This window comes from Phyllobates terribilis, unplaced genomic scaffold, assembly GCF_046119375.1.
Source record: "Phyllobates terribilis strain yellow unplaced genomic scaffold, ASM4611937v1 Scaffold_298__1_contigs__length_2340664, whole genome shotgun sequence".
NCBI lineage: Eukaryota > Metazoa > Chordata > Amphibia > Anura > Dendrobatidae > Phyllobates > Phyllobates terribilis.
In genome coordinates, this window is record NW_027363058.1 from 1,947,709 (window position 1) to 1,971,885 (window position 24,177).

The 24,177-nt window shown below is 38.1% G+C and overlaps 1 protein-coding gene across 1 annotated transcript; it reads right to left on the minus strand.

Annotated features, from left to right (window-relative positions):
• Positions 1 to 2,161: 2,161 nt before the first annotated feature.
• LOC141220458 (protein kinase C delta type-like) lies at positions 2,162 to 23,710 on the minus strand. The gene is made up of 4 exons (XM_073666371.1): positions 23,635 to 23,710; positions 5,517 to 5,660; positions 4,251 to 4,376; positions 2,162 to 2,610 (listed from the first exon to the last, which is right to left on the minus strand). Exons 1-4 carry the CDS (start codon positions 23,695 to 23,697, stop codon positions 2,485 to 2,487), a joined length of 459 nt encoding a protein of 152 aa, XP_073522472.1. The 5' UTR covers positions 23,698 to 23,710; the 3' UTR covers positions 2,162 to 2,484.
• Positions 23,711 to 24,177: the final 467 nt, after the last annotated feature.

A 24,177-nucleotide genomic window follows, 5' to 3' on the forward strand; every position in this document is an offset into this window, starting at 1 on the left:
CCCACAGTGCATCTGCAGTAGTGATGGACAGTCTGGCTCTTTTTGGTGATCTGTCTCTCCTGGCTCTGCTCACCAAAAACAGCCAGCTCTTTTGGATCCTAAACCGATCCCTATTAAATATGTGTTTACAATAGGTGAACACATATTTAAGATGATGTTAATGAGGCTGAAACTCTGCCTACTTGCAGTTGACCAATTAAATTGATGAGTGGGCAGAATTTGGTCTGGGTGGGAGTTACATCCCCTGAACACTGGAATTTAACACCCAGTTAGAGCCATTCAGAGAATATAGTGGCCCTCACTGGGGCGCTGACCCCCATCGTTCACAGCAGGAAGCCGTCAGTTTGTTTCAGGTCGTTTGTGAACGACCCATCACTAATCTGCGGGCTCCTTCATCTTTCAGCATCCATCTTCATTCTTCCCAAAGTCGGGGGGCGGGGTGTGTGTGTTATCCAGTATGGTGGTATTAGTGGTATTATACACCTATGATCTAGGGCGGTGTCTGCCTCACACTATATTCCTTATAGCTCATGTCATTACTTTCTTGAATATGAGGAATTCCAAAGACATGTACATGGACATGCAATAGCAATAGAAAAAAAAATCCGGCCTCCTTCCACCCCTTAATAGCCGGCCATCTCACACCTTATTTCCCCGTCACCCAGGACAGCTCAATGAGTTATGGAGGAGGGGGAAAAGGGTAATTATAGTCACCGGTAAATATAATTATTTTACATAGCAAAGCAATATAGCTTTAAATGCTATGATTTAAAAAAAAAAAAAAAAAAAACTGGCCTCCTTCCACCCCTTAATAGCCAGCCATCTCACACCTTATTTTCCCGTCACCCAGAACAGCTCAATGAGTTGTTATGGAGGAGGGGGAAAATTATAACTATAGTCATCGGTAGTCACCGGTAAATATAATTATTTTACATAGCAAAGCAATATAGCTTTAAATGCTGTGATTTAAAAAAAAAAAAACTGGCCTCCTTCCACCCCTTAATAGCCGGCCATCTCACACCTTATTTCCCCGTCACCCAGGACAGCTCAATGAGTTGTTATGGAGGGGGAAAAGTATAACTATAGTCATCGGTAGTCACCGGTAAATATAATTATTTTACATAGCAAAGCAATATAGCTTTAAATGCTATGATTTAAAAAAAAAACTGGCCTCCTTCCACCCCTTAATAGCCAGCCATCTCACACCTTATTTCCCTGTCACCCAGAACAGCTCAATGAGTTGTTATGGAGGAGGGGGAAAAGTATAACTATAGTCATCGGTAGTCACCGGTAAATATAATTATTTTACATAGCAAAGCAATATAGCTTTAAATGCTGTGATTTAAAAAAAAAAAAAAAACTGGCCTTCTTCCACCCCTTAATAGCCGGCCATCTCACACCTTATTTCCCCGTCACCCAGGACAGCTCAATGAGTTGTTATGGAGGAGGGAGAAAAGGGTAATTATAGTCACCGGTAGTCACCGGTAAATATAATTATTTTACATAGCAAAGCAATATAGCTTTAAATGCTATGATTTAAAAAAAAAAAAAACTGGCCTCCTTCCACCCCTTAATAGCCAGCCATCTCACACCTTATTTCCCCGTCACCCAGGACAGCTCAATGAGTTGTTATGGAAGAGGGGGAAAAGTATAACTATAGTCATCGGTAGTCACCGGTAAATATAATTATTTTACATAGCAAAGCAATATAGCTTTAAATGCTATGATTTAAAAAAAAAAAAAAAACTGGCCTCCTTCCACCCCTTAATAGCCAGCCATCTCACACCTTATTTCCCCGTCACCCAGAACAGCTCAATGAGTTGTTATGGAGGAGGGGGAAAAGTATAACTATAGTCATCGGTAGTCACCGGTAAATATAATTATTTTACATAGCAAAGCAATATAGCTTTAAATGCTATGATTTAAAAAAAAAAAAAATCCGGCCTCCTTCCACCCCTTAATAGCCGGCCATCTCACACCTTATTCCTCACAGCCCGTGTCATTGCTGTCACGAATATGAGGAATGTAAATTACCGGTATATTTAAAAATTGTCATAGGCATTAAAAAAAAAAAAGTCCGGCCTCCTTCCACCCCTTAATAGCCGGCCTGTCTCGCACCTTTTATTTCCTCTCAGCTCAGGACAGCACCATAATCTGCTGCTATGATGGGTGAGAGGAAATGCAGTCACCGGTTATAAATGCCTATGACTGAGGGGAAGTGCAGGTGTTATTGCACTTCTACTTACCAAGCATCTCTTGGCTCCTCCATCTTGCTGGTTGCATCTTCGCTCCTCCCAAGGTTAAGTGCCTGATGGATATTGGAGAAATCTTCTTACTCCACGTCGTACTCCCTGTAGCCAGTGCCCATCCTGGGATCCATACTTCAATCTTCCTATATTCTGATGATCTTCATTTCCTTCTGTTCTTCTTCCAGGGACTCAAGAGGGCACTATCTCTGATGACACGTGAGTCTTCAAGGGTTTTCTAGCTGACAAATGAAAACCCTCTGAATGCAGCCTGTTTGTCTGGGGGGATCGATGACATTGTGGCCTCTGCTGCCTCCAACTTGCCTAGATGGAACCTTTTGCGGCGGTGATGAGGTTCAGATGTCTGGATGAAACACAACAGAAGATTAGTATTTAAGGATGATGACTTATCACATTAAATAAAGTCACAATCTTTGCTCTTCATTTGTGTATATTTTATTCCCAAGTAATCTTACATATTGGTTTTCTGGTCAATGTACTGCAATTAGCATGAGAATCAATACAGCAATTGACTATATTTGGTTTATTACCTAATCATGGGAGGTTCCATCGGTAATATACTGTAATATTTCTGTCATGTGAGATTGGTGATCTTCATGGGAAACATTTATGCCGGGTTCGTTTGGTGGCTGGCAAATTACCGCCTTTTAGGCTGCTCACCCACTAATCCAGTGTGCCGTCATACAAAGCTCATGCTAGCACACATTAATGTATGCAGGATGACGTCAAAGATTGTTGGTGTATGAACATAAGAGCTGAAGCTAGATGCATCAAACCCGGGTGCTCTGTACAGACCCTGTGCACAATCAATTATGGAGGGGCATTAAATTCACAATCCGATGGCACTTGGCATCATTTTTTTTCTTTCAGATTCCTACTAATTCGGACAGCAGAAGCCTCTATATGCCTCCTCGAGGTATATGAGGATTGAGAAGACTGCTCATGCTCATATATAGACTTTTCTGGGAGACCTATTACAGTTTTGTACAAATTCGAGCTGTAATTCGACCTTATCCATGAGCACTTTCTCTTATGTACAATGGTTAAAGAAGAATATATTGGGCGTTGCATTCACTAGTCTTACTCTTCTTAAACATTAGATGGCTGTCCAATTTCAGACTGCCAATCCTTTTGTTCTTACTGAGATAAGTCGCCACCAGATATTTGGCCAACTACTATGTCGGCCCTCGCTCAACCGAGCTCTCCGGTGTTCCCTATGTGAGAGCTGCTGCCAGACATGCCTATAGGTGGTTTATCTCAATGAGAACAAAAGGATTGGCAACCCTGAATTGGACATGTCAGATACTTAACTCCCGCAAAAATCAATTGTCCGGGGGTTCCTATACAGATTAGACTGTTGGTAGAATCTATCGTTATCGGTGGGTTTGGCCAACAATAGTTTAATGTGTATTGGAGTAAAATGCACCAAATTAATGACAAGGTGCATGGCCTTTACAAAAATCTGGTGCTTGAATAGTTTTACAGAGATAAATACATCTATGCTACCCTTGTATCATTTTCTATAATATGTAACAGTAAATCTATTAAAGGCAATATGTCACCAGGTTTTTGCTACCTTATCTGAGAGCAGCATGATGTAGATAAAGAGACCCTGAATCCAACAATGTATCACTTAGTTTACTTTGTGCAGTGGTTCTGATACAGAGTTCTTAGATTTAGCAATGTAGCAGAGTTGAGAAAGCTAACCCCGCCCACACTAGGCTGTGCATGTAAACAGTCCATTGACATTGAGCTGCTTAACACAGGAGGAGGCGGAGTCGGCCTAGCAAGCATGTGCTGTTGTAGTCCTGGCAATGATAATCACCAGGTGATAAAACTTTCAGTGTAAGTAAACAACAGCACACAGCATTACAGGTGACATATCATTGAAATCTGTGATTTAACCTCTTCCTCATGCTGTCCACAGATTACATAGTAAAAAGTTCACCCTGACCTGGATACAATTTCTGTCCATTTACTTACTACAGGGATGTGTGGTGGGGGCATCTGAAGGGCTTCCACAGAGACCCAGTCAATATGCTGGAAAAAGGGATGATCTCTGATGTTTCTGTGGACTCCTAAGCGCTTGGCGGGATCTCTCTGGAGGAGCTGGAAATGAAAAATATGCTTAATAGTCAATCAGTGCAGGTAAAAAATCTTATAACAGAACAATTCTACAGGACTTCTCTAGTGCAACGTTAGACCCTAGGGCTCTTTCACACGTCTGTGTGTCCGGTATGTGTGGTGACAGTTTCCACACGTACCGGAGACACTGACACACGTAGACCCATTCAAATGAATGGGTCTGCGCACATGTCAGTGTGTTTCCACGGACCGTGTGTCTGTGTGATCCACACAGACATGCCAGTTTTTGCCAGCCGGCAGCACGGATCACACGGACCCATTCAAGTCAATGGGTCTGTGTAAACATGTACCGCACATGGATGCCATCCGTGTGATATGTTCCGGGCTTGGGAATCAGCGGTACAGTTAGAGCTAATCCCAAATGCCGGGTGCTGAATGCTGTCCTCATCATAGTTCCCTGCCGGCGCAGCGATCAGCACCAGCAGGGGATAGTGATGAGAGTAGAATTCTGCTCCCGGTGTCTCCACCTGTAAAAATAAGAATAAAGTTTAAAAAATCCTTATACTCACCTGTCCTAAGTGTCCCCCGCTGTAATCCACACGACCGCTCAGCAGAGGAGCTGTGCTCAGTGAGCGGTGTCCTGTCAGTCACTGAGCTCAGCGCAGCTCTGGGGCCTGCTTGCTGCAGGAGTCATTCTCCCCTGCTCCTCTGCTACTACTCTCATCATTATGTCCTGCTGGTGCCGATCGCAGCGTCGGCAGTGTTCAGCGCCCGGTGCTTGGAAACAGTGCTAACTGTACCGCTGATTCACAAATTCCGGTGCGTGTGCTACTGATGCACCACACGGGTGGCACATGAGCGTCACACGTGTGCCACACAGGTGCACAAGGACACGCATATCTCCGGGACCAGAAATATCAGGACGTGTGAAAGAGCCCTTAGGTCCAACTGACTGTAGACTGCCAGTAGATCCATGACAGCAAGGCTCAGTGACTAAACACTTCTACCCAGCAAAACAAGTACTCATGTAGATCCTCAAATGGATTCATTGCTGGTTAGAAAGGGAAAAATTAAGAGTACATTGGCCTATTCTGTGCGGCTTCAGTACATTTACCATGGCAGTACATTACTAAGTAGTAAATCCAATATCTGTATCGTTCTCACCTCTCTAATGATGTCTTCAGCGCCGGAGGAAGATGTATCAAATAGTGCAGGATGGTAAGTGCACTCACCGGTAACCATCTCATTTATGATGAGGCCAAGCGCGTACCAGTCCACTCCGGCGCCATACTCCTCCCTAGCCAGCATCTGTCACAGAGGAGAGAACAGTTACTACATAGGTGACATGTCAGCACATGAATGTATCAGGCTTTGTATCACGTTTGTGTACTTCTGTGGTAAAATGACACAGAGTCAGTTGAAGTAAGAAGCGTCATTGATGTTTGCTAAAAGAGGCTTTTAAGTTTCCTGGAAGAGATGTGCCGACTGCCGACTACTTCATTGTAGTTTAGTGCATTATTTTTTAACCTTGCATTTTAGGCTGTCGGCCAAAGTTTAGTGTACTCTAGGGTAATGCACATGATGTATTTTTTGGGAAGGAGGGGCAAGTCCACCGAGTTTTTCAAGAGGAAGACGCTTCAGGAAAAGTCTGAGTTATTTTTATCCTGAAGCATCTTTTTTTTTTTACCCTTCTTCGTCATTTCCATGCCCCTGACGCCCACCCCCCTGCTCCCTCTCTCTGGAGCACTCTGGAATGCCTGCTCTGTCTGCAACAAGCTCCATTTTGTCCATGACCTCTTTACCTATCACAATCTCTCCTTCCTGGGCATCACAGAGACATGGTTGACACCCTCTGACACTGCCTCCCCTGCTGCGCTGTGTTACGGTGGCCTCCACTTCACCCACACTCCTCGCCCTGGTAACAGACATGGTGGAGGAGTGGGTCTACTCCATTCTACCAACTGCACCTTTAGCCCTATACCACCTCTACCCTCTCTTATTCTACCTTCTTTTGAAGTCCACTCTGTCCGCATTTACTCTCCCTCCAACCTCCAAGTGGCTGTCATATACCGACCTCCAGGCCCGGTCACTGCCTTTATTGACCAATTCTCCACCTAGCTTCTTTACTTTATCTCTGCTGACATTCCCACAATCATCATGGACGATTTCAACATCCCCACTGACACTCACCAGCCAGCAGCATCCAAACTCCTGTGGCTTACTTCATATTTTGGAATTACTCAGTGGTCCTCCTCAGCCACCCACACAGACGGACACACACTAGACCGCATCTTCACCCGACTCTGCTCCCTATATATCCTTACAACCTCCCCACTACCTCTATCTGACCACCATCTACTCATGTTGTCATCCCTGTCCTCCTCACCTGTCACCCATGTCCAGCAACTAGCACACCCCCGCAGAGACCTTGCACATCTAGACACTCACACACTCTCTGACTCTATTCTACCACTGACATTCATATCTTCACTCCACGACACAGACAGCGCCACTGCTTTCTGTTATGTTCTGCTACCAGAGCTAAGGAAAGAGAGGAGATCTGTCCCTGCAATAGAACTCAGCTTAATCCCTACGATGTAACAGGGAACCTGATCCTGCGATCAGACCTGCTAAAGTCCTAAGCTAGTCTGTACGGAGACCTATAGATGTGGGGAAGGAATCCCTACAAGTACTAAGGACTGGGAGGAATATGGGACACCTCCTAACAGAAATAGTAGCAGACAGACGAACAAACAAAATATATAGAACATAGAGGTCCGTAGACCAAGCAAACTAACAGAGCAAGACACAGAGCACAGGCTAGCTAGAAAGTAGATATACAATGAAGTCCAGCAAAGCCAGAAGGGCGGAGCAGGATTAAATAGGCCAACAAGGTCATGTGACCAGCAAAGGAAAAAACCTAAGAGCAAGGTTCTAACAGTACCCCCCCTTCTAAGAGGATCCTCCGGATCCCCTAGGACCAGGCTTATCAGGAAATCTCCTGTGAAACGCTCTGATAAGTCTGGACGCGGAAACATCATCTGACCTCACCCAAGAGTTATCCTTGGGTCCGAAACCTTTCCAGGCCACAAGATACTGCAAACTACCTCTATACCGTCTAGAGTCAAGGATGCGAGAAATTTCATATTCCCCGTCCTCCACCACCGGAGGAACAGAGGCAGAGGCGTCACCATCCGACACAACAGCTTTTTTTAACAGAGAGACATGAAATACCGGATTAATTCTCCAGGAGGTAGGAACCTCCAACCTAACAGCAGATTGGTTGACAACTTGAAGCACCTTAAAGGGCCCTACAAACTTGGGACCCAATTTCTTAGAAGGAATCCTCAACCGCAGATTCCTAGAGGACAACCAAACCATGTCACCAACAGCGAACAAAACCTCCTGTCGTTTCCTATCAAAGTAGTCTTTAGATTTTCTGTTGGCCTCCTGAAGATTACCACGCACATCCGTCCAAACTCTCTCCAAATCACCGGAAAAATTCTCCTCCTCAGGCACGGCAGATCCCAACTTGGAGAACGACCCAAACGACGGATGTCTCCCAGAACAACAAAAAAAAGGCGAACAACCAGCAGAAGAAGATGTATGATTGTTCAGAGCAAATTCAGCAAGTGGCAGAAACTCAGACCACCCCTCTTGATTGTCTGCCACAAAACAACGCAAGAACTGCTCAACATCCTGGTTTTTCCTTTCTGTCTGACCATTAGATTCAGGATGATATCCGGACGAAAACGACAAATGAATTCCCAACCTGTCACAAAAGGCACGCCAAAAACGAGCCACAAACTGAGGACCCCTATCAGAAACAATGTCAGTAGGAACGCCATGAAGTCTGACAATTTCCTTGACAAAGGCCTTAGCGAGAGTTTTAGCGCAGGGCAGTTTGACGAAGGGAACCAAGTGACACATCTTGCTAAAACGGTCCACGACCACCCAGATGACAGTAAAACCCTCAGAGGGGGGAAGGTCAGTTATAAAGTCCATAGCCAAATGTGTCCAAGGAGCACTGGGGACCTCCAAAGGACAAAGCAACCCCGCAGCAGGAGTATGTGAGGACTTAGATCTAGCACATATAGTACATTGGCGCACCCACTTAATGACTTCCTTCTGCCATCCAGGCCACCAAAAACTGCGACCCACCAGTCTCTTGGTCTCAGAGATTCCGGGATGACCTGCCAACCGAGATTCGTGACACTCAACAAACAAATCTCTCCTAAAGGTCCCAGGCACAAACAACCTCCCATGAGGAGTGTTAGATGGGGCATTCTCCTGTGCTTTAAGAATCTCATCTTCCAAAACGGAGTCTAAAGCAGCTATCACAACACCTTCTTGTAAAATGTTCTCCTCTTTCTCAGCACCGACTATGGGAGAAAAACTGCGAGACAAGGCATCCGCCTTAACATTCTTAGTACCAGGGATGTAAGTAACGGAGAAATTAAACCGCGAGAAAAACAGTGCCCATCTAGCCTGACGGGCATTCAGGCGCTTGGCAGCATCAAGATATATCAGATTTTTATGATCCGTAAGAACCTGAACGGGAAATTCCGCACCTTCCAAGAAGTGGCGCCAGTGTTCAAATGCGAGCTTAATAGCCAATAATTCCCGATTACCAATATCGTAATTCAGTTCAGTCTCCGAAAATTTTTTTGAAAAAAAGGCACAGGGATGTAATCCATCCCCGTTATCCTGAGACAATACTGCTCCAACCCCCACAGAGGAAGCACCAACCTCAACCAAAAACGGCTTAGTCACATCAGGCTGCATAAGGATGGGAGCAGAGGTGAACCTCTCCTTGAGATACACAAAAGCTTCAATGGCCTCAGCAGACCACTGAACCGCATCAGCACCTTTCCTGGTGAGATCGGTCAGAGGTTTGACAATACTAGAAAAATTTTTTATGAATTTTCTGTAATAATTGGCGAAACCTAAAAACCTCTGTATCGATTTCAAACCAATAGGCCTAGGCCATTCCTGTATAGCTTGAACTTTAACCGGATCCATCTCAAAACCTTCGCTGGAGATAATGTAACCCAAAAAACTAATTCTCTGTACAGCAAATTCACATTTCTCCAGCTTAGCAAAAAGCGAATTGTCCATTAATAACTGTAATACCTCACGTACGCTCCGCCAATGAGACTCCAGATCCGGCGAATAAATCAAAATGTCATCCAAATACACAACCACATTTTTGCCGATCAAAGGCCCAAGGATGTCATTAATAAGATTCTGAAAAAATGCAGGAGCATTGGTAAGACCAAAAGGCATAACCAGATTCTCAAAATGACCCACAGGAGTGTTAAAAGCAGTCTTCCATTCGTCACCCTCCTTCATGCGCAACAGATTGTATGCCCCCTTAAGGTCAATTTTAGAGAACCACTTGGCCCCCATTAACTGCTTAAACAGATCAGGAATCAATGGCAGTGGGTAAGGATTGCGTACAGTAATTTTGTTAATCTCACGAAAATCCAGACAAGGACGTAAACCGCCGTCCTTTTTTTTTACAAAAAAAAATCCAACCGCCACAGGAGACTTAGAGGGCCTAATGTGACCGGCGGCCAAACTTGTCTGCATGTATTCCTCCAAAGCCTTCCTCTCAGGAATAGTAAGGTTAAATAAAAGACTTTTAGGAAGAGTCGCTCCAGGGACAAATTCAATAGAGCAATCATAGTCTCTATGGGGAGGCAAAACCTGCGATTCCTTCTCAGAAAAAACTCTCCAAAAATCCTGAATAGGAACAGGCAATTCTCCCCTATCCAAAGCTGCAATACGCCCGTTACAACACTTGTCATAACATTTATGGCTCCAGGATTTAATTTCACTGGTAGACCAATCCAGTACAGGATTGTGAAATTTTAACCAGGGCAATCCCAATATTACTGGAGAAGGCAAGTTATTCAACACTACCAAATCCAATTTCTCATGGTGAACACCATTAATAGTGAGAGGAAATTCACTGACCTTGAGAGTAATATTCTTCAAAGGGGAACCATCCACAGAAACCACAGCAATGGGGGATGACAAAGGTTCGGGTTTTAAATTGAGTCTTTCCAAGAATCCCCCATCAATTACATTCAGAGTAGACCCGCAATCAACTAACACCCGAAATTCCATTACTTTTTCCTGAGCAATCGTGGAAGCAGCTAAAAATATACCCTTGGAATTTAAACAGGCAATACGGGCGTGACTGACCATTTTTTTTTCTTTCTTCATACGAAGCTCACAGGCTTTTATCAAATGACCAGATTTTCCGCAATAGAAACACAAGCCTTCAAAAAATCGACGATCTTTTTCTTGAGAGCGAGGTGCCACCGATCCAATCTCCATCGGTTCACCACTGTTAGTACATACATTCTCATAACCAGAAACTGACATAGCAGAGGATTTGCTCTCATTAACCCTTGCACGCAGTCTTCTATCCACCCGTATAGCTAATTGCATAGCCTGTTGCAAATCTTCAGGTGTAGGATAAGCAATTAGCAGGTCTTTAACCCTTTCACTGAGCCCAGCAAGAAATAGACTTTTCAGAGCAGAATCGTTCCACCCTGTTTGAGTAGACCACCGACGGAAATGAGTACAATATTTTTCCACATTACCTGATCCTTGTTTTAAACGTCTCAACTCAGTCTCAGCTGATGCGACACGGCCAGGATCATCATATAATAGGCCCAAAGCAGAAAAAAAAACTATCCACTGATCTGAAGCATGTATCACTAGGTTGCAAAGAAAAGGCCCACTCCTGAGGCTCTTTGCGCAAAAGTGACATTATGAACCCTACGCGCTGGGATTCATCCCCAGAGGACTTGGGTCTCAAACGAAAATACAATAAGCAAGCATTTTTAAATGAAAAAAATTCTCGGTGTTCACCAAAAAATAAATCCGGCAAACATACCTTAGGCTCCAAGAAATGTGCTCCAGGACAGTTACTCACGTCCTGACGGAGCTTGGCCACCTCCAGAGAGAGTCCCTGCAGGCGATGAGCCAAATCCTGAACCGACACCATGATGGAACAGAAAAATCTTTCCTTAGAGAATTTGCAGGCTGGACTTACTGTTATGTTCTGCTACCAGAGCTAAGGAAAGAGAGGAGATCTGTCCCTGCAATAGAACTCAGCTTAATCCCTACGATGTAACAGGGAACCTGATCCTGCGATCAGACCTGCTAAAGTCCTAAGCTAGTCTGTACGGAGACCTATAGATGTGGGGAAGGAATCCCTACAAGTACTAAGGACTGGGAGGAATATGGGACACCTCCTAACAGAAATAGTAGCAGACAGAAGAACAAACAAAATATATAGAACATAGAGGTCCGTAGACCAAGCAAACTAACAGAGCAAGACACAGAGCACAGGCTAGCTAGAAAGTAGATATACAATGAAGTCCAGCAAAGCCAGAAGGGCGGAGCAGGATTAAATAGGCCAACAAGGTCATGTGACCAGCAAAGGAAAAAACCTAAGAGCAAGGTTCTAACAATTCCTGTGTGTTTTACTGTACTGTGACTTATAACTTGATTTGACATTGTATTTCATATTTCAGATGAAGGATCCATACCCATCCTCATTCTCCTATATCCCTCCTGCACTCTGCAACCCCTTCTCTCAATGGTGGAACGCTCCTTGCCATTCTTTTCCGGCAGTGGAACACATCACTTTGATACAGAAACCACTTCCTGGTCCCTGGAACGCACCTACACGTCGGCTGACACGCACGCACGTGCGCATGCGCGGCGCCGGACCAATCATATGCCGGCACTTCCCTTTTTCGCGTCACTTCCTGTGACGTCACCGCATCGAGCGCTAATTACCAGCACATTCAAACTTCCTCATTGGCTGGCAGCCAAACCCTCCTCTCCTCTACTTATATTTATAGCCAGTCTCCCAGTCGTGCACTCTGCTCACATCCAGCGGTGGATACCGCGATCGAGGCAGCACCTCTCCTATACTATATGGCACAAACGGTATGTCTACCTCCCCTATAGTCCTCACCCCATTATAGCCCCATATATCCTTCCATTACTTCATAGTATGCACTTTCTCCATAGGAATCCCTGTATTGGGTCCCATCTCCTCCTCTTCTCCTGCTCCCATCCCAGTAACTTGGTAGGTTGCCCCCTTTTTTTGCTTCATTGCTGGACATAAGGTCACATAGACACATAGACCTTTATTTATATGTTCTGTATACATAATTTGTGACTTTATAATCACTATAATGTTTGTATTCTATATCTGTTCATTCTGTTTACATGCAGTACACTGATGAAGGTCTTGTTGACCGAAACGTCTTTACTGTGGACTGCAAATAAAAGTATCTTTTTATACCATTTGGTGTGCTGAGGTTATCGCGACATTTCAAGGCTTTGGACCCAACTCATGCACCCAGGTCCAGTAGTGCTGCGTTTTTTTCTAAATTTTACTTTCAAAGCGTCATGTCAAGGCTCGTCTACAGTTTGCTCATGATCACTTGGAGGACTCTGAGACAGACTGGTTCAAGGTTCTATGGTCTGATGAGACCAAGATCGAGATCTTTGGTGCCAACCACACACGTGACATTTGGAGACTGGATGGCACTGCATACGACCCCAAGAATACCATCCCTACAGTCAAGCATGGTGGTGGCAGCATCATGCTGTGGGGCTGTTTCTCTGCCAAGGGGCCTGGCCATCTGGTCCGCATCCATGGGAAGATGGATAGCATGGCCTACCTGGAGATTTTGGCCAAGAACCTCCGCTCCTCCATCAAGGATCTTAAGATGGGTCGTAATTTCATCTTCCAACAAGACAACGACCCAAAGCACACAGCCAAGAAAACCAAGGCCTGGTTCAATAGGGAAAAAGTCAAGGTGTTGGAGTGGCCTAGTCAGTCTCCTGACCTTAACCCAATTGAAAACTTGTGGAAGGAGCTCAAGAATAAAGTCCACATGAGACACCCAAAGAACCTAGATAACTTGGAGAAGATCTGCATGGAGGAGTGGGCCAAGATAACTCCACAGACCTGTGCCGGCCTGATCAGGTCTTATAAAAGACGATTGTTAGCTGTAATTGCAAACAAGGGTTATTCCACAAAATATTAAACATAGGGGTTGTATAATAATTGACCCACACTTTTATGTTTAAAATTTAATAAAATTCAACTGAGCAACATAACTTTTTGGTTTGTAAGATTTATGCTTCTGTTCATAAAACCTACTCTCGTTTGCAGTTTGAAGGCTCTAACTTATTTGCATCTTATCAAACCAGCTAAATCTGCAGGGGGTTGAATACTACTTGTAGGCACTGTATATACACATATACAGTATACATATATACACACACACATACAGTATACATATATACACACATATACAGTATACACATATACAGTACAGACCAAAAGTTTGGACACACCTTCTCATTTAAAGATTTTTCTGTATTTTCATGACTATGAAAATTGTACATTCACACTGAAGGCATCAAAACTATGAATTACCACATGTGGAATTATATACTTAACAAAAAAGTGTGAAACAACTGAAAATATGTCTTATATTCTAGGTTCTTCACAGTAGCCACCTTTTGCTTTGATGACTGTTTTGCACACTCTTGGCATTCTCTTGATGAGCTTCAAGAGGTAGTCACCGGAAATGGTCTTCACTTCACAGGTGTGCCCTGTCAGGTTTAATAAGTGGGATTTCTTGCCTTATAAATGGGGTTGGGACCATCAGTTGTGTTGTGCAGAAGTCAGGTGGATACACAGCTGATAGTCCTACTGAATAGACTGTTAGAATTTGTATTATGGCAAGAAAAAAGCAGCTAAGTAAAGAAAAACGAGTGGCCATCATTACTTTTAGAAATGAAGGTCAGTCAGTGCGAAAAATTGGGAAAACTTTGAAAGTGTCCCCAAGTGCAGTTGCAAAAACCATCAAGCGCTACAAAGATCCTGGCTCACATGAGGACCGCCCCAGGAACGGAAGACCAAGAGTCACCTCTGCTACTGAGGATAAGTTTATCTGAGTCACCAGCCTTAGAAATCGCAGGTTAATAGCAGCTCAGATTAGAGACCAGGTCAATGCCACACAGAGTTCTAGCAGCAGACACATCTCTTCAACAACTGTTAAGAGGAGACTTTGTGCAGCAGGCCTTCATAGTAAAATAGCTGCTAGGAAACCACTGCTAGGGACAAGCAACAAGCAGAAGAGACTTGTTTGGGCTAAAGAACAGAAGGAATGGACATTAGACCAGTGGAAATCTGTGCTTTGGTCTGATGAGTCCAAATTTGAGATCTTTGGTTCCAACCACCGTGTCTTTGTGCGACGCAGAAAAGGTGAACGGATGGACTCTACATGCCTGGTTCCCACCGTGAAGCATGGAGGAGGAGGTGTGATGGTGTGGGGGTGCTTTGCTGGTGACACTGTTGGGGATTTATTCAAAATTGAAGGCATACTGAACCAGCATGGCTACCACAGCATCTTGCAGCGGCATGCTATTCCATCCGATTTGCGTTTAGTTGGGCCATCATTTATTTTCCAACAGGACAATGACCCCAAACACACCTCCAGGCTGTGTAAGGGCTATTTGACTAAGTAAGAGAGTGATGGGGTGCTACGCCAGATGACCTGGCCTCCACAGTCACCAGACCTGAACCCAATCGAGATGGTTTGGGGTGAGCTGGACCGCAGAGTGAAAGCAAAAGGGCCAACAAGTGCTAAGCATCTCTGGGAACTCCTTCAAGATTGTTGGAAGACCATTTCCGGTGACTACCTCTTGAAGCTCATCAAGAGAATGCCAAGAGTGTGCAAAGCACTCATCAAAGCAAAAGGTGGTTACTTTGAAGAACCTAGAATATAAGACATATTTTCAGTTGTTTCACTCTTTTTGTTAAGTATATAATTCCACATGTGTTAATTCATAGTTTTGATGCCTTCAGTGTGAATGTACAATTTTCATAGTCATGAAAATACAGAAAAATCTTTAAATGAGAAGGTGTGTCCAAACTTTTGGTCTGTACTGTATATGTATACTGTATATGTGTGTGTATATGTATACTGTATATGTGTGTATATATGTATACTGTATATGGGTGTATATATATGTATACTGTATGTGTGTATATATATATATGTATACTGTATATGTGTGTATATATATATGTATACTGTATATGTGTATATATATGTATACTGTATATGTGTGTATATATGTATACTGTATATGGGTGTATATATATGTATACTGTATATGTGTGTGTGTATATGTATACTGTATATGGGTGTATATGTGTATACTGTATATGTGTGTGTATATGTATACTGTATATATGTGTATACTGTATATGTGTGTGTATATGTATACTGTATATGTGTGTATATATATGTATACTGTATGTGTGTGTATATATGTACACTGTATATGTGTGTATATATATATGTATACTGTATATGTGTGTATATATGTATACTGTATATGGGTGTATATATGTATACTGCATATGGGTGTATATATGTATACTGTATATGTGTGTGTATATATGTATACTGTATATGTGTGTATATATATGTATACTGTATGTGTGTATATATATGTATACTGTATATGGGTGTATATATGTATACTGCATATGGGTGTATATATGTATACTGTATATGTGTGTGTATATATGTATACTGTATATGTGTGTATATGTATACTGTATATGTGTGTATATATATGTATACTGTATATGTGTATATATATATATGTATACTGTATATGTGTATATATATGTATACTGTATATGTGTGTATATATATGTATACTGTATATGGGTGTGTATATATGTATACTGTATATGTGTGTATATATATGTATACTGTATATGGGTGTGTATATATGTATACTGTATGTGTGTATATATGTATACTGTATATGTGTGTGTATATGTATACTGTATATGTGTGTATATATGTATACTGTATATGTGTGTGTATATGTATACTGTATATGGGTATATATATGTATACTGTATATGGGTGTGTATATATGTATACTGTATATGTGTGTATATATGTATACACACATATATATATACACACATATATACACACATACAGTATACATATATATACACCCATATACAGTATACATATATATACCCATATACAGTATACATATACACACACATATACAGTATACATATACACACACATATACAGTATACATATATACACACATATATAGTATACATATACACACATATACAGTATACACATATACACACACATTTACAGTATACATATACACACACACATATACAGTATACATATATACACATATACAGTATACATATACACACATATACAGTATACATATATACACACACATATACAGTATACACATATACACACATATACAGTATACACATATACACACACATATACAGTATACATATACACACACACACATACAGTATACATATATATATACACCCATATACAGTATACATATATATACACACACATATACACACACATATACAGTATACATATATATACACCCATATACAGTATACATATATATACACACATATATATATACATACATATATACACACATATACAGTATACATATATATACACCCATATACAGTATACATATATATACCCATATACAGTATACATATATACACACATATACAGTATACATATACACACACATATACAGTATACATATATACACACATATATAGTATACATATACACACATATACAGTATACACATATACACACACATATACAGTATACATATACACACACATATACAGTATACATATATATACACATATACAGTATACATATACACACATATACAGTATACATATATACACACACATATACAGTATACACATATACACACATATACAGTATACACATATACACACACATATACAGTATACATACACACACACACACATACAGTATACATATATATATATACACCCATATACAGTATACATATATATACACACATATACAGTATACATATATACACACACATATACAGTATACATATATATACACCCATATACAGTATACATATATATACACACACATATATATATACATACATATATACACCCATATACAGTATACATATATATACACCCATATACAGTATACATATATATACACACATATACAGTATACATATATACACACATATACAGTATACATATATACACACACATATACAGTATACACATATACACACATATACAGTATACACATATACACACATATACAGTATACATATACACACACATATACAGTATACATATACACACACATATACAGTATACACATATACACACACATATACAGTATACATATATATACACATATACAGTATACATATACACACATATACAGTATACATATATACACACACATATACAGCATACACATATACACACATATACAGTATACACATATACACACACATATACAGTATACATATACACACACACATACAGTATACACATACACACATATACAGTATACATACATATACACACACATATACAGTATACATATATACACACACATATACAGTATACATATATATACACCCATATACAGTATACATATATATACACACATATATATATATACATACAAATATACACACATATACAGTATACATATATATACACCCATATACAGTATACATATATATACACACATATACAGTATACATATATACACACATATACAGTATACATATATACACACACATATACAGTATACACATATACACACATATACAGTATACACATATACACACATATACAGTATACATATACACACACATATACAGTATACATATATACACACACACATATACAGTATACACATATACACCCATATACAGTATACATATATACACACATATACAGTATACATATACACACACATATACAGTATACACATATACACCCATATACAGTATACATATATACACACATATACAGTATACATATACACACACATATACAGTATACATATATACACACACACATACACTATACATATACACACATATACAGTATACATATATATATACACACCCATATACAGTATACATATATACACACATATACAGTATACATATACAAACACATATACAGTATACATATATATACACACATGCAGTATACATATATATACATACATATACAGTATACATATATACACACATATACAGTATACATATACACACACATATACAGTGTACATATATATACACACCCATATACAGTATACATATATACACACACATATACAGTATACATATACACACATATACAGTATACATATATACACACATATACAGTATACATATATATACACACCCATATACAGTATACATATACACACACACACATATACAGTATACATATATACACACATATACAGTATACATATACAAACACATATACAGTATACATATATATACACACATGCAGTATACATATATACACATATACAGTATACATATATACACACATATACAGTATACATATATACACACACATATACAGTATACATATATATACATACATATCCAGTATACATATATACATACATATACAGTATACATATATACACACACATACAGTATACATATATACACACATATACAGTATACATATATATACACACACATACAGTATACATATATATACACACACATACAGTATACATATATACACACATATACAGTATACATATATACACACACATACAGTATACACATATACACACACATACAGTATACACATATACACACACATACAGTATACACATATACACACATATACAGTATACATATATACACCCATATACAGTATACATATACACACACAAATATACAGTATACATATACACACCCATATACAGTATACATATACACACACATATACAGTATACATATATACACACATATACAGTATACATATATATACCCATATACAGTATACATATATACACACATATACAGTATACATATATACACACATATACAGTATACATATATATACACACATATACAGTATACATATATACACACATATACAGTGTACATATATACACCCATATACAGTATACATATACACACACATACAGTATACATATATATATACACACATATACAGTATACATATACACACACATATACAGTATACATATATATACACACATACAGTATACATATATATACACACATACAGTATACATATATATACACACACACATATACAGTATACATATATATACACCCATATACAGTATACATATATACACCCATACAGTATACATATATACACACATACAGTATACATATATATACACACACATACAGTATACATATATATACACACACACATATACAGTATACATATATATACACACATACAGTATACATATATACACACATACAGTATACATATATACACACATATACAGTGTACATATATACACCCATATATAGTATACATATATACACCCATATACAGTATACATATATATACACACATATACAGTATACATATATACACACATATACAGTATATACACACATATACAGTATACATATATACACACACATATACAGTATACATATATATACACACACACACATATACAGTATACATATATACACCCATATACAGTATACATATACACACATATACAGTATACATATATACACACACATATACAGTATACATATATATATATACACACATATACAGTATACATTTACACACATATACAGTATACATATATACACACACATATACAGTATACATATATATACACACACACATATACAGTATACATATATACACACATACAGTATACATATATACACACATACAGTATACATATATACACACATATACAGTATACATATATATACACACATATACAGTATACATATATACACATATACAGTATACATATATACACACACACATACAGTATACATATATACACCCATATATAGTATACATATACACACACATATACAGTATACATATATACACACATATACAGTATATACACACATATACAGTATACATATATATACACACACATATACAGTATACATATATACACACACATATACAGTATACATATATATACACACACACACATATACAGTATACATATATATATATACACACACACATATACAGTATACATATATACACCCATATACAGTATACATATATATACACAAACATATACAGTATACATATATATATACACATATACAGTATATATATAGACCCATATACAGTATACATATATATACACCCATATACAGTATACATATACACACCCATATACAGTATATATATACACCCATATACAGTATACATATACACACATATACAGTATACATATATATACACACACACACATATACAGTATACATATATATATATACACACACACATATACAGTATACATATATACACACATATACAGTATACATATACACACACATACAGTATACATATATATACACCCATATACAGTATATATATAGACCCATATACAGTATACATATATATACACCCATATACAGTATACATATACACACCCATATACAGTATATATATACACCCATATACAGTATACATATACACACATATACAGTATACATACACATATACAGTACACATATATACACACATATACAGTATACATATATATACACCCATATACAGTATACATATATATACACCCATATACAGTATACATATACACACCCATATACAGTATACATATACACACACATATACAGTATACATATATACACACACACATATACAGTATACATATATACACCCATATACAGTATACATGTATATACACACATACAGTATACATATATAAACACATATACAGTATATACACACATATACAGTATACATATACACACATATACAGTATACATATATACACACATATACAGTATATACACACATATACAGTATACATATATATACACCCATATACAGTATACATATATACACACACATATACAGTATACATATACACACACATATACAGTATACATATACACACACATATACAGTATACATATATACACACACATATACAGTATACACATATACACACATATACAGTATACATATATATATATATACACACATATACAGTATACATATATACACGCATATATACAGTAATACAGCATATACACACACACATATACAGTATACATATACACACACATATACAGTATACATATATACACACATATACAGTATACATATATATATATATACACACACATATACACACACATATACAGTATACATATATACACATACAGTATACATATATATACACACATATACAGTATACATATATACACATACAGTATACATATATATATATACACACATATACAGTATACATATATATATACACACCCATATACAGTATACATATATACACATATACAGTAAACATATATACACACATATACAGTATACATATATACACACATATACAGTATACATATATATACACACATATACAGTGTACATATATATACACACACATATACAGTATACATATGTACACCCATATACAGTATACATATACACACATATACAGTATACATATATATACACACACATACAGTATACATATATACACACATATACAGTATACATATATATACACACATACAGTATACATATATACACACATATACAGTATACATATATATACACACATACAGTATACATATATACACACATACAGCATACATATATACACACCCATATACAGTATACATATATATATACACACATATACATTATACATATACACACATATACAGTATACATATATATACACCCATATACAGTATACATATATATACACACCCATATACAGTATACATATATATATATACACACATATACATTATACATATATACACATATACAGTATACATATATATACACCCTTATACAGTATACATATATATACACCCATACAGTATACATATATACACCCATATACAGTATACATATACACACACATACAGTATACATATACACACACATATACAGTATACACATATACACACATATACAGTATACATATATATATACACACACATATATACACACATATACAGTATACATATATACACATACAGTATACATATACACACATATACAGTATACATATATATACACACCCATATACAGTATACATATATACACACATACAGTATACATATATACACACATATACAGTATACATATATATACACATATACAGTATACATATACACACCCATATACAGTATACATATATACACGTATATATACAGTAATACAGCATATACACACACACATATACAGTATACATATATACACACATACAGTATACATATATACACATATACAGTATACATATATATATACACACACATATACAGTATACATATATATACCCATATACAGTATACATATATACACACACATATACTGTATACATATATATACACACACACATATACAGTATACATATATACACACATATACAGTATACATACATACACACATATACAGTATACATATATACACACACACACATATACTGTATATATACACACACATATATATATACTGTATATATACACGCACACACATATATATATACTGTATATATACACACACACAGATATATACACACACACATATATACTGTATATATACACACACACACACATATATATACTGTATATATGCACACACACATATATATACACACACACAGATATATACACACACATATATACTGTATATATACACACACACATATATATACTGTATATATGCACACACACATATATATACACACACACACATATATATACACACACACATATATACTGTATATATACACACACACACATATATATACTGTATATATACACACACATATATATACACACACACATATATATACACACACACATATATACTGTATATATACACACACACACATATATATACTGTATATATACACACACACATATATATATACTGTATATACACACACACATATATAGCTACAGGCCCCGCTGCGTCCTCTGTGTCTCTGCACAGATATAAGTGTAACACGTACTGGATCCAGCACAGGTGACAGTCTGCCATAGAGCTGACGTGCAGTACATACACTGTGTTATAGGGGGCGCTCACCTGTGCGGACCCCGCGCTCCGGCCGCTACTTCTCTGCTCATATAAGGTCTCTCTTTCTGCCATTAAATAATTCGGTTGTCATGGCAGCGGAGGCGGGGCGTTGGTAGGGGGCGTGTCTGGTATAGGGCAGATTGGGGCGGGGCTGTCATGCAGTGCTTGTCTCATTGCTGTAACTTCCTGCTGTTGCCACCTGGTGGACAGCATTGGTCAGTACGCGCTGAGAATGCTCACATGGTGGGGGAGGGGCAGCTTATATATGTATATACAGTCACAATGCAGTTAGGGTTATGTTCACACAGTGTTTTTTTAAATGTTTTTTTCCACTTTATAAAACTCAGAGTTGTCAGGAAAAGCATTGCCTGTATTTTTGATGTATGCCTCATACAAAATACATTTTTGAAGATTTTTTTTTAATCTTCCATCCTATACTCGGGCACTGGCTGTATATTGTTGTGGCCCCGGGACTTGCTTAGATCCGCTGGGTGGCATTGCCAGCTACATTGCAGTAAATGGGTACAGTATACATATATACACACATATACA

Bases quoted from the DNA above. Each gene is read 5' to 3' on its own strand.
- LOC141220458 (XM_073666371.1), bottom strand. From the start codon at position 23,697: ATGGCAGAAAGAGAGACCTTATATGAGCAGAGAAGTAGCGGCCGGAGC. The intron at 5,661-23,634 runs GTGAGCGCCCCC...CCTCTGTGACAG, and splicing joins GGAGCGCGGGGTCCGCACAG to ATGCTGGCTAGGGAGGAGTA. The intron at 4,377-5,516 runs GTGAGAACGATA...TTTCATTTCCAG, and splicing joins CTGAAGACATCATTAGAGAG to CTCCTCCAGAGAGATCCCGC.